The 13,595-nt window shown below is 35.0% G+C and overlaps 2 protein-coding genes across 3 annotated transcripts; both read left to right on the top strand.

Moving 5' to 3' along the window:
* Window positions 1–1,998: 1,998 nt before the first annotated feature.
* LOC122021521 (ejaculatory bulb-specific protein 1-like) lies at window positions 1,999–2,691 on the top strand. 2 transcript variants are annotated; one of them, XM_042579644.1, is made up of 2 exons: window positions 1,999–2,254; window positions 2,388–2,691. In XM_042579644.1, the coding sequence occupies exons 1-2, from the start codon at window positions 2,086–2,088 to the stop codon at window positions 2,492–2,494; spliced, it is 276 nt and encodes a 91-aa protein (XP_042435578.1). In that variant the 5' UTR covers window positions 1,999–2,085; the 3' UTR covers window positions 2,495–2,691. The 2 variants fall into 2 exon arrangements, with proteins under 2 accessions (XP_042435578.1, XP_042435579.1); XM_042579645.1 differs by having other exon boundaries at window positions 1,999–2,240.
* Window positions 2,692–2,734: 43 nt separating this feature from the next.
* Window positions 2,735–12,196, top strand: LOC122021520 (DNA repair protein recA homolog 2, mitochondrial-like). Its single transcript, XM_042579643.1, has 8 exons — window positions 2,735–2,979; window positions 4,859–4,913; window positions 5,382–5,602; window positions 6,252–6,339; window positions 7,538–7,710; window positions 8,666–8,812; window positions 11,094–11,228; window positions 11,686–12,196. The coding sequence occupies exons 1-8, from the start codon at window positions 2,869–2,871 to the stop codon at window positions 12,007–12,009; spliced, it is 1,254 nt and encodes a 417-aa protein (XP_042435577.1). The 5' UTR covers window positions 2,735–2,868; the 3' UTR covers window positions 12,010–12,196.
* Window positions 12,197–13,595: the final 1,399 nt, after the last annotated feature.

Genomic DNA, 13,595 nt, shown 5'->3' on the forward strand with positions numbered 1-13,595 from the left:
TCAACGGGAGTTATCATTGTTGACTATGTGAAGCCAAAGGATAACCTTGCGGATCCGCTAACCAAAGGGTTAAATCGAGAATTAGTTGCGAGCTCATCACGGGGAATGAGCTTGATGTCGTTGTCAGCGATCAGTGCAGAGGACACCCAACCTATGCTGACTGGAGATTCCAAGAACTAGATTCAAATGGATAATTAATTTACACTGACTAGATACATTGTGAGGGAACGACCCAATAAATCAGTAAAAGATGGAGGTTAAGCACATGACTTTTAATGATCAAGAAGAGTAGATGACTACTCTCGAGGGATCATTTATGTGAGAAAGAAGTGAGTCCGCTTCGAAGAGAATTGGATACACAATTATTAGAGCTTCTCACAGAATTAGGCGTATTCATGGCCAAGAACGAACACACTAATGAGAACTGAGTTATATCAGGAAGAGTCTTGGGTGAGATATTTCAATACTTTCACAAACGATAGAATAATTCAAGAACATCATATCTACTATTAGCCAGCAAGAAAATAAATCTTCACAAGGGAATGTTCAAAGGGTAAACCTACCTATTCTATATTTGACTCAATTGTTGAATGCTGTCATATACCCTGTTTTCCATTCATGTGGGGGATTGTTGGAAATATGAATGGAATAAAGAGGTGGAGACGAAGAAACTATTGTGAATGAGTTTAGTCCCACATTAGAAGTCTCTTGGTATTATTGTTGGTTTAAATTATGATATATGCATTGATGTTGTAAACATATGCATAGGGAGAAGTTCTCTCACGCGTGAGTGTGCAGGGGTGGATGCAAATCCAGGGTTCGGATTGTACTGAACCAAGGTTAACTCGTGTGCGAGCATGACTTGCGCATGTCGAATGCTGGACTGGTCGAGGCAAAATGAAGCATTAATGTGAAATTAATGGTGATTTCGTAATGTCTTAGTATTAATGGTCGACATTAATGAAGACATTAAACCCATTAATGACGACATTAAACCCAGTATTAAATGATCATAATTTGATCATTTATTGCAGGCAAGGTGAGAGCTCCTATATAAGGAGGCTGGATCTTGAACAAAGAGTAGATCGGAAGATAAGCGAAAGAGCAGGGAGCGAATCGCCGCCCACCCGTGTTCTCTCATAAAACTCTTTCAGTCGTGCATCCGCTTGGCTGAACTATTCATGATAGCATTTAGGTGCATTCTCAGTTCGCCACGAACAACCAGTGCTTGGTTGTGTTCATGGTTTTGCCGTTGTATCCTGTGAAAAGATGACCCGATAGAACCTCGAAACACAATCGGAGGTGGGGCGAATCTGTTTCAAGAAAATTACGTTGAGCGCAGGCCTCGACATCTTACTCGGTGAATTTTCTTTGCGACTGGACGATCGACTCCTGATTCTGCTACGCACCGCATCGACTCCGTGACTCGGACCACCAGAAGCTTGGCAGAATCAGCTCCGCTGGCGACTTGAGATTATCAGCTCAGGTCATCTCGACAGATAAATTTGAATTGATTTTGTGTAATTTTAATTCAGTTAATTTCTTAATATCTCTGACAATAAATTATCTAATATAATATTACCCTGCAAACTTCAAGGATATTACCTGGCTATACTCATCTATCCTCCAAGAAAAAAATTTAGCTATATACCGCTTGGGAGAATCCATTACACCTTCAGAATAAATCTGGTTATCATCAAAACAAAATCACGGTTTCGACTAACTAATCATGTTAATGTTCGAACATCTTATATGAGTTCTCCATGTGAAATGTGATTCTCACTTTCTTTCTAGCTTCTTTTCAACATGTTGTATGTCCTGTTAAACCAATGCCCTGACCTTACTCTCACATGACAAATGTCGACAATGGGAAGATGAAGAAGAGTAGTTGGAGGTTGACCGTTAGCGAAGAAAGAAAGGTGCATGTCTTTTGCCGAGGTTAGTTGAACCCTCTCCTCTTCGTGGCTCTATAAAACCCCATTCACTCTCCATCCATCAAAACACACACAACACGAGATAACTTCTTCCTTTCCTCCTTTCTCGTTTCGTTCGATATCGTTCGGTGTTTCGAGTCTCACCTCCTTCATGGGCCCTGGAGGACCTGGCGGACCTGGCGGGCCTGGAGGGCCTCCTGGACCTGGGTGGGCTCCCCTCCCAGGGGGCCCTTTCCCTGGCTGGGGCCCAGCACCGCCAGGGGGCCCATTCTGGGGGCCAGGTTTTGGTGGCTTCCTACCCTCGTGGTTAGTCCTCCCAAGTAAACAGCTCTGATAACCGGTTCAGACACCAATACCGAATCGGTTCTGATGGATCAAAAATAAAAAAACCCGGCTTTTTTATGTTTTAAAAAAATGTAATTTATTTCTGATTTATTTTCTGTTTGGTTGCAGTTTTTACTTCCTGTGCTGCTGCTGCTTACTTCAGGAATGCTGTGGGCCCTTGTTCGGGACGGGCCCAAGGCCGTATGGTCCTCCTCCTCCTTTTTGAAATATTATAAAGTTACAGGGGTGAATTAGTAAAAGACACACTTGAAGGGAATGAAGGCTGAAAAACTACGGAGAACAACAATTATTCATAAAGATGCTTTTGCAGTTATAATGTCGAGGACTGAAAAAAAGTAAAATTGTAATGTCTTTGTAACAATGTACTAGTGCAATATAGTTAAATACAAGGGTTTTAATAACTGTTATCGAACTCGAGTCGAGCTCAAACTTTTTATTATGGTCACGAAAGAGATTGCCTAAACCCTGCTCCCTCTCGAGATCGGTCGAAGCGAAGAGGAAAAGTGCCGCCCAAACTCCCATCTTTCTTCGAGTAACAGCAGAGAGGAAAAGTGCCGCCCAAACTCCCATCTTTCTTCGAGTTCCTGCCATGCGAGGCGCTCTCTGCTCCCTCTCCTCTGCGCTCTTGCGACGGCCCATCGCTTCCATCGGCGCCTCCGGACATCCGCCTCTTTCCCCTTGTCTCCGGTCTCTTCCCCAGGTGCCGTCTTTTTCCTCTTTTGCCCGTATCAGGTTATCTTTTGCACGGCGCCGGTAAACTGTGCGAGAAAATAGGATAAGGCTCTTATGTAGAAGATTAGAAAGAACTATTGTGAAAGAAAAAAATCACTCTTTTGGATCATTTACTTTGCACGTCAGTTGGTCGGCAAGTAGCCGGCTGAGAACTCCGTGTCGTTGGTTATAAAGTTTGACTTTTTCTGAGGAAATAAAGCTTCATCATGCTCCATTCCTTACAAGTTACATCCAACTGTCTGCGATTTAAGTTTACTCTCTGCTCATGTATCATCACCGTGTATGTTCATCACACCTTATGCTCGAGAAATGGCATTGCCATATTCCTCTTCCTGCAACTCTTTTTGTCCTATTAGACTTTACTAAATCATATCTGCTTTGTTCCCTGATGTTTATACTTTGTTTTGGAAATATCCCCAAAACCTCCATATTTGTTTTCAGCGTCAAGTTTACACTTTTAAAAGCTCATTAGCTTCCAAACTTGTGGTCAAGTTTTTGATTAATCAACGACATCTATGATTTCACTTGTTGCTAAGATGTTACTACTGAATTCCAATATGCAGTTTGAGTGTTGAATGTTTTATCCATTCTTAAATTGCCTATGTAGTAATCATGATTCATGAATTCTCATGTTTCATTTTTTGTTCTTTCACAAACTTTTTGTGGTTTGTAATAGGCTTATAACTATCAATATTTGGTTTCTATTCTCATATGTTAGCGCAATGAACACGATCAATGTTGGCATTGCCATTTGTGGAGGTGGCTTCTATGAGTTCCAACAAAATTTTAGTAAACTAGCCTGGCTGAGTAGCTAAGCAAAGATCACCATTGCTTACTGCTCCAGTCTTTGTTATCAACTTATCATAGATTATGGATGTAACAAATTCGAATGATTTTGCTACATTTTCTGGAATTAGGTGATAGTGGTATGACCACATAACTCATTGCAATGGTATTTATCTATGTTTTTCCTTCTACTGGTATTGTTTGCCACCACCAGAAAAATCAGTCACGCGAGTTGAAATATTAATGTAAAACTATATAGCTAAATATTATAGCTAAAACTTCTGCTATTTATTTTTCCCATGATTTTTTTCCCCATCTAGGGATAGTGGTTCATTAATATGTGAGAAAATGAGTGATAAAATTTGTCCTGAAATTTTTGATAAGGATATGGAGGTGGTCTATGGTCAAGACATTTCATAACTCATATACACTCATGCATATGTGGTTTATATGCATGCATATATGTTTAAAAATAATAATATATAACATCACATGTCAAAAAATATGGGGTTAAATCTAATATGTGATATATTGTTTTTATGATAACTAAGAGCATTCCTCTCTCTCTCTCCCTCTCTCTCTCTCTCACACACACACACACACACACACACAGAGTTGGTACTTGGGTAGTAGATTTGCATCACAAGAGCAAGGTTCGAATCCCTAGGGTTCATTCCCTTAGGAATAAGTTTCTCCCATATAGGAGGCGTTCAGTTCCATAATTTACCTCCCTTCCACAAGGCCTTGGGGCGTGTAGTGGAGGGGCGTCGGGGTGAGCGTTATCACCTTTTACATCACACACACACACACATTAAAATCTTATATATGCAGAAGATTATGAGTGCTTTGAATAATTGATTGCGTTAATACTTTGATTTTCTTCTAGAGCACCAATTCATTTTTAAACGTTGAAAAAACAACTTCTAAATTTGTAGCTAGGGATTAGAAGTCTATATATTGTTTCTCTGTTCAACAACTTCAGCTTTGTGTTTATTGAGGAAGCTTCTTTTACAATGTTTTCATATGATAACTTATTCTAAATATTTTTTATGATCTAGTAGAATGGAAGAAGCATAGGAAGGGCTTGGATAAGCCGTTATTATTTGTCTTCTACAGGTATGTTATCATGGATTTATTTTGATTATTCAGTTTTGAAAGTTTCTTGGTGATATTTGAAGATTTGATTGAGCGATGACATTCCAAAATCTTAGATATTAGGAGAGATCTATTTATATTTATGGTCTATTGGTTTTTCCCCTCATGCTTGGTCTAATAAGATTAGATTTGAATTGCAGTTTTATAGAAATGGAGTATAATCTATCCACTAAGTGATGCGCAAATATGACTATTTCCATTCCTTGCAAGTTCAATGTTTTTTTAATAGTATTTTGTTGCCACAAATCTTCTTCTTTCCCTTTTCTTTTGTTACCTTCTGGCTATGTATGGCTTGTTAATATGATCAATGTGACATGCATTTCATATTGGTTGGTTAAAACATTGCATTGTAAATACTGTTTCTTTTAAATTCATAACATGTTTTGGTACATATAAAAAATTATACTCATTCAAAGTTTCAGTATGCAGTTGAATCGCTAGTTGAATATGAAAGGGATCCTCCATTTGATGATAGAAGCGTTCTGGACAAACGGTCGTCCCTCGATCTTGCACTATGTCAGCTAGCAAGTGATTTTGATAAAGAATCAAATTTATCATTAGGCCGTTTCTACCGTTCACGGCAGATTCCAGTAATCTCAACTGGCTCTCTAAAGCTTGATCTGGCCCTTGGAATTGGAGGATTGCCAAAGGTGATCGCTACTTTAGTGGACATTTAGACAATTTGGTAGCCATTTTTTCTTTTTATATATTGATTTGAGTTGTATTTTACAGAGAGTCATTCATTTGAAGCTCATGGCATAGGATTTTAGGCACACTTGTAGCATTTGTGATATTTGTTGTTTCCTTTTTTGTGATTGAAATGATACAATTTATATTACAGGTACATGGAAATTGATGAGATAATGAACTTGATTAAACTATGATATTAGATGGTTGCGCTTTAACTATATCTTTAACATTTTCACTCACAATTTCCAATTTTGGATCTGTTTTCTTGTTACAGCCAAACATTTATCCAAAGTTTTTTTTCTTCCAAGATATGTTTGATATGACACTAGAGTGATGATATGAAACTTGTATGTTAAGAAAATAATTCAAGAGTGTTCATGTATTGCTTCAAAGATGACATATTGTTTAGTCTTCTGCAAGAGTGCTTTTTAGCTCTTTTTAGAAAATTGTTTCTTTCTTGATATGCATGATGAATGTATCTAATTTAGGTACTTATAAGCTTTTTATCGGCAATGCAATATTATTTCTCTTCAAATCTATTGCTAGTAACATATTTTGTCATCCCAAACCAACTGAACCATATTTCTTGATGTGTCCACTAATTTGCAGGGAAGAATGGTTGAGATTTATGGGAAAGAATCCTCTGGAAAAACTACACTCGCTCTTCACATTATAAAGGAAGCTCAAAAGCTTGGAGGTTCATTACTTTGTTTTATATTATAATCATAGAAACCTAAATCTTCAACACCAAATAGACCTTTTGTTTCTTTGTTTTCTGTTTATTCAACACAGCGCGAAATTTTGCCAGCACAAGCTATGTGAATGCACAATTGTATACCAGAAAGTATTGTTGCAACATAACGATCTTGATCTATATAAAGTAAATTATTCATGCTATCCAATTTAGAAGGACAAGGAGAGGTTGTCACCCACAAGTGGCAAGATTCAATAGAGGGATAAGATTTCATGCAGCCAACCCTAAATAATGAGGCTCCCATACATTGTGCTGAATACATAATACAGCCTAGTTTTCAAGTAATTTTAAGGAATCAATATTATATTCCATTATCTCCCCTGAAAACCAGTTCAACATCATGATCTCAACAACCAGTACTTATGGGTTCTATTCATTAGTTGGATCTAGTTTGAGACCATAAATTTTCCTCGGTGTGGCTATAATACCATTAGTAAAAAATTGGAATACAATTTTAAAGAGGACCACTGATCAAAAGTAACCAGCACCAAGCATTAGCTATCTTTTAATCTCTTCATTTTGAACTGCCCTTACAATGCATCCCTTCTTGAGTTTTGCCTCTAGTACTCCCGGAAATTTGCAGCATGAAATGCAGCTTTTATTAATATGCAAAATCAATTAAATCTCTCCAATAAATGAGAAATTGAAAGAAAATATGGTAGGGACATGTTTAAAAACAACAAGTATATATATATATATATATATATATATATATATAGGCAGATAGGTAGAAGAGTTGAATCTATTAAAGTGGAAACTATAAGTAGTAGAGGGGAAAAAAAGTATATAGTAATAAAAAATGATTTAGTTAATTTGAATGTCATTACTGACATAGCATACAACTCAATGAACGGAAAGGTTTATATATCCAATCCCAAGTAGCTACAAAGACATGGCTTAATCAGAAATGATGAGGATAATCACTAGTTTTGCTTTATATAGCATTCTATCTTAAAGAAGACTAAGTTGCTTTCACATTTGGTTATTTTTACTTGGTGGATGTGCTTTATGATATCCTTTTTTAAAATCAAATAACATTGGTCTCTTGCATTTGTGTTTTATTGTTTTACATTCATTCTATCTTTTGATCTCATATTCAGTTTTCTGTCAGTTGAACATTATTGTTCATTTTATTTTGCAGGATGTTGTGCTTATTTTGATATAGAGAATGTGTTGGATCTCGCTTTAGCAGAAAGGATAGGTGTAAATATAGGCAATCTTCTGATTTCAAGAGCTGAATGTGCTGAACATTCACTAAGCATAGTGAATACACTCGTAAATAGTGGATCTATTGATGTTATCGTGGTGGATAGCGTATGCACTTATAGCTCCAAAGACATTATTCATTGCTATATGTTTTGTAAATCTTCTACTTTTTTCCACATTAGTTGATAAAACTTTGAAGTAAGCATTTTTCAGGAGGAAGGCATAAGTATAATTTGTTTATTTCTCATTTTGTCTTTATCCGCATATCTCCCATCCATCATATTATAGTTCATTGTTGTTCTCTTTTAATAAATCACTCTTCTTGGTCTTTCATCAGCAGGCATTGAACATTTTAGAATAAATTTTTTGATTGTATGAATTATTAGTACTTTTACATCTCATATCCTTAATTCTTTTTTCTTTTTCTAAAAACAACTCTCAATGTTGAGAAAAAGATCTATGCAGCAGAAAGTAAATTGTGTCTTCTTTTTGACTCAAGATAATTTTGCTTTCATTAGTGATTATATGAAGTTCTACCTGGAATATTTTATGGATAAAGTACTTGTATCTAGGGATATGGTTAATCTGACATCTCTGAATGAGAAACTCACTACTCTTATTGCCACTTGACCTGCTCAGCATAATTGAAATAGTTTTTTTAGTTTATGTTTTATTAACTCCTAATTGATTTCTTTCTTTTAAGCATCATATACTTGTACTGAATGGCCTCCAATGCATGGTAAACTCAGATCTTGAGAAATTCAATTTAGATTTGAGACTGATAGTTCATGATCAGATACGCACAGAATGAGCCTCTTTATTTACTTTATTTGGCTGAGATTCTTTCTTTTGAGCTTTCAAAAAGGAAAATGTTAGTTCGGGACTGAGATTCTTTCTTTTGAATACAGATTTTAATTAACATCACCAATCTAGTTGCAAATTTTTGTGGTGCATATATCATATTCGAATCTAATCAGCATGATCTGAGGTGCCAATTTGCTATATTATCGGCTAATACATTTCAGTGGCGACTTTTCTACTGACATTGTTATCAATATGATAGGTAGCAGCCCTTATTCCCCAATGTGAAATTGAATCTACAATAGATATGAATCGTCCTGAGGTGCAATCTAGGTTGATGACTCGAGCACTCCGAAAGATTCATCATTCCTTATGCCGGTCAGAAGCTCTCATCATTTTTATTAATCAGGTACATATGAAATCTCACTAATCCTGAAATTGTATTCCTAAAAATTGTCTCGGAAAAAGATGAACATGAGCCATCAGTATACATTTTTTACCTTTTGCATCGATGTTTTTTTTTCTTTTCTTTTTTGGCATGAGACTATGAGAGCATCTCATGTAGTTTACCAGATTATCTAAAGTCAATAATATATTATATTAAGGATATTGCAACTTTTAACTACACTATGCTATGTTTTCATTGGTATAGATTTTATTCTCAACATACAATCTCCTGAAGTGCAATGTCTATTTTAGTAATATCTCTTCTTTCTTTTTTGCTTTTCTTCTTTGAGTGATATAAACTCCAAGCCAATCAACTGAGGGAGTATAAGTTTTTATAAGTCGGGAGTTAATTCTTCGAGATAGAAGAAAAAGAATGGAAATACATAGATAAAATGATTAATGGATGTCTAATTGTTTGGTTTTGGAGTTTTTACAGAGTTAGTTACTGGGAGAAAATAGTAATTTCATCTTTTATGAGAGAAATATCACTCATAATAATACGCGAATAAAAGGATCCAATTTGAATGCTACGTAATAAAAACATAATTATATACAAGATAACATTCTAATTAGCCCATCAAATGAGGAAGCGGAAGTCTAAAAAAGACTTGGTTAACAATAATAAGATAGAGCCTAATGACGTAGAAGGATTCATATAGCCGATCCCATCTAGTGTGATAAGGCTTGGTTGTTGTGGTTGTTGTTGTATAATATTCTAATTAGCTATTCGTTTAATGACATTAATAATACAATATAAAGGTACTATACAAATTTGTTTGATACAATGATATAAAGCTAACCGAGAACGATTCAGTTTAGAGGAAGCTTGGATTTTCTTTATATATTCATAGAGATGTTCTAGTTTCAAAATAAATGCCCAAGGATTAAAATCACGAAGAACAGGTGTTTATACACTTAAAATTTGGAACTTACAATAAAATATAGATATGTCCAAATGATTAATAAGATTTTCCTCTCTGAATAAAATAGGAACAGAGTAATTTGTGAAGAAAGGTCTTGGAGTTCTAAACTAACACTGTTGGTTTATTGGAAATACTAGAGGACTGGAAGACATTTTCAAGAAGATTAGATTGACCATATTTGGCTGAATCTACCTTTTATAAGCTTAGACGAGTGAGCTATAGTTGACATTGGTTTAAACATTTTAGGACAGTTGCTGGGCCTAATAGGGTTTAGGGTTTTAGTCGATGTTGGTTCAAACATTTTAGGGTTTAGGCTCAATGAAAGAATAGTTGTCTAATGTGCTTGGTAATGCTATACTATGAAGAAAGTATTGATTCTAACTTCAAAGAAATTGTCGAAGAAGTGAAATAGGGTTTTAGGAGAAAACTTGAGTTTTCCGGAAATGATGAGTCAACACTGTCTAGCTGTGTACATCCATTTACTCGTAGATATATATCGTTTTGCATTTTTAATAAATTCGAGTTTGGGACTCAACAAGAGAACAAGTTTTTTCATGTTAGACTAAAAGAACACAGTACAATTATGCTACTAGTCTTCGAGTCAAGGGCTCGGCTACTACATCTAATTTCACTCTATAGTAGTATCGTTCGTCAATCTTCAATTTTGAACTATGAACTTAAATATAATATTGGAACCATTCACAGCCAGGAAGGTTCATGAGTACAATCACAATCTTAATAATTTTTGAAGTAGAAAAAGAGTATTGAAAACTAAAAAAAGAGAGAAAAATATAGGAGTAAAAGTCTACACCTAATTATTTGGCATTCTTGCTGTGTGACCTATAAGTCACGGGTTTGAGTCTCGGAAACAATTTCTTGTAAAGTAAGATTGTGTACAATAGACCTTTTCCCCGCATTAGCAGGAGCTTTGTGCACCGGGTTGTCCTTGTTCCTTCCCGGTCCGCCTGGTACACTCTGGTTAGGGTATCAGTTATTAGTTCATACTCTCCGTGACACTCGGTATTGTGCAATATTTAGCCATTCTTGTACTGCTCTATATGAATTTCCTTATCAATGTAGGAGAGCCTTCTTTCTTATATATGCCATAAGACCTCGACAACATGCCGTTTAATGTTTTAATCTACATAATTTTGATCATGTGAAGTTTGCGAGTTGAATGATGAGTTTAAGTTAATAATTTGTTGTGACAAGGTTTACTTGTTCTTTATGCATTAAATTGGATCCACTCCTAGAAACATGATATGCAACTTCTTTTGGGTGTTCTTTAAAGCAATATCTGATTGTGAATTTAATGATTAGGTTAGAGAAAATGTGGGCCATAGGCATGGATTTGTAGATCAAAATGAGATCACATGCTGCGGAACTGCCTTACGATTCTATGCTGCAGTACGAATGAGAGCTAGAAGGAAATGCTTGCTTTACAATGACAATACGGTATGTGTTTCCATGTTCCTAGTTTTTAATAATTGCCACTAGGTGTGTATGAGTAGAGTTCTACTTGTTTTGGATTATGCTCGAGTCTTTATTTGTTTGTAAGAGTAGTTCTACATTAGATGCCCGGTATCCTTCCAGTCCAAGACTACTCTTCGAATTTTGAAGTTGAAAAAGATGATAATTTAAAGGGATGGTCCTGATGCTAATTTAATTTTGAAGTATTTTTACTTGTGTTTTCTGCTTTGTTTTTCTTTTCCTTCACTTCGTTTATCAATGACCTTGTAGGCTTCCTTTCATGTGGAAACTTGATTCTAAATTCTCCTTCGTATCTAATGTTAACCATCATCATAAACAATCGAGTATAATTCTAGTTATTGCATTTCCTTCCGCCGCTGCTCGCGCGATCATCAGCATTTCTATTTGATATCTAATAAGGCTTGCTTGCGGTGTTGTTCAGGCCACTGGCATTGCTATATCGATTGAAATCATCAAAAACAAGCTTGCGCCTGCGATGAAGAGGGCTGACCTAAACATAGAATTTGGAAGAGGTCTCCGCCGCGAGGAAGAACTTCTCGAAATCGCCTCAAAGCATAGATTTATCAAAAAGGAACAAGATGGGTATTGGATACAAGGAGAGTATTACAAAGATCAACAAGCAGCTGAAAGGTACCTCGCCGCAAATAACAGTCTGGCGAGCGACCTTACAGATCTATTAAAAGATCAATTGTTCAATGAGACAACAGAAAGTGGACGACAAACTGAGATGATCGAGCAGTCGTAATCTCCATTGTATTTGCGAAGAAATCTTCGCTGTTCATTGATGAAAAAATGTTGTTTAATCTTTCTATTCAAGAGTTGATCATCAATTTATAAACAGTAGTCTGCAGTTGAAAGGATTTTAATTTTATGGGATATTTATTTGATCTGTTTGAACAAATTATTGTATTTTGTAGTCTGCAATTTCTTGCATGATTATTCTTTTAAACTTTATAATTTTATGTAGCAGTTCTTTTTGCCTTATTCAAAATTTTCATTTTCTTATTGAGTTCGTTCAAATTTCACTGTTCAAGTAAAGTTGTTATCTTGTAATTGAGATAAAATATGGATGTAATAAATAAAATTCGTATTATTATTATTATTATTTAAATGGAAATTTTAAAAGGGTAAAAATTAAAAAGATGCCCTAATTATCCTTTTCTTTTAAAAGGGTGCATTTTTTTTTTAAAAAATAAAATTCAAACAAAGAGAAGTTATATTACGGGTGCGGAAGTGTAATGGTAAAGTATTTACAAAAAATAAATAAGTAAAATATTCATGGAGGATCAAATTCGTCCACAAATAAATATTTGTGGTCGATTAGATAGCTTTTGTGAGCATTTTCTGATCCAACCGATCACAATTAAATCATGTCAAATCTTAAGGATTTAATGATATGATATGATATGATCCATCCGATCAATGAATGAGATATAGAGATGCAGGAAAAATGGAAGGCCGTAGAAATAAATTAAATTAAGTCGTATAATATAAAAATAATGATATTAGAGTTCGAATTTGAAAAATATATATGATATTTGAAACTCGAATTCAATATAAAATTTAAGTTCGAGTTCGATACGATTTGTTCAAACTTGGATTCGAACATATTCGAATTATAATTTGAAAATCACTTAGATTTAAATTTAATATATTTAAGTTTAAATAATTATGAGTTGGAGTTTGATTTAACTCGTGAATATTTGAATAAAATATTATGAGTTCAAATTTAATTTAAAAAAGTTATTAAATATATTTAAGTTGGATTCAAATTCCATAATTTTAAATACCAATCAAATATTTTTTTAACCGACTCAAAACAAAAAAAAAAAAAACCCTCACGAACGGGTTTGATTGTTTGCACCGGTTAGTAGGACAAAGCTACATGTTTATATATTACAATACATTCAACCGAAATTTACCAAAAACCCTTCAAAATCCCTAAAAGACCCCTCTTTAGTGGTTAAAAAGGATGCGTCGACAGCCTCAGCACCTTGGGGAAGAGAGGCAGGCCATCGGAAGCAAACGGAGGCGAGGAAGGAAGAGGAGATTTGCAGTCGGCCGGTTGTAGGAGCTGGAGATTTGCAGCGGTCGGTTGGGCTGCGCTAGAGATAGGTAGGGGGTGGGGGGCCGATGGGGCCAAATTATTTACTCTCTTCAATTTTTAATATAAATTTATATATTGTATGTGTTATCTAATACGAATGCATATAAATTTTATAAATAAATATTTTTTATTAGATAATTAAACATACTTTATTTTATTAAATTATAAAATTATTTGTATTGATTAATGATAAATTTTTTTAATAGTATGATTTATCCTATAAA

Source organism: Zingiber officinale, chromosome 9A (assembly GCF_018446385.1).
Source record: "Zingiber officinale cultivar Zhangliang chromosome 9A, Zo_v1.1, whole genome shotgun sequence".
Classification (NCBI taxonomy): Eukaryota; Viridiplantae; Streptophyta; class Magnoliopsida; order Zingiberales; family Zingiberaceae; genus Zingiber; species Zingiber officinale.

Bases quoted from the DNA above. Each gene is read 5' to 3' on its own strand.
- LOC122021521 (XM_042579644.1), top strand. From the start codon at position 2,086: ATGGGCCCTGGAGGACCTGGCGGACCTGGCGGGCCTGGAGGGCCTCCT. The intron at 2,255-2,387 runs GTAAACAGCTCT...GTTTGGTTGCAG, and splicing joins CTCGTGGTTAGTCCTCCCAA to TTTTTACTTCCTGTGCTGCT.
- LOC122021520 (XM_042579643.1), top strand. From the start codon at position 2,869: ATGCGAGGCGCTCTCTGCTCCCTCTCCTCTGCGCTCTTGCGACGGCCC. The intron at 5,603-6,251 runs GTGATCGCTACT...ACTAATTTGCAG, and splicing joins GAATTGGAGGATTGCCAAAG to GGAAGAATGGTTGAGATTTA. The intron at 7,711-8,665 runs GTATGCACTTAT...TCAATATGATAG, and splicing joins ATGTTATCGTGGTGGATAGC to GTAGCAGCCCTTATTCCCCA.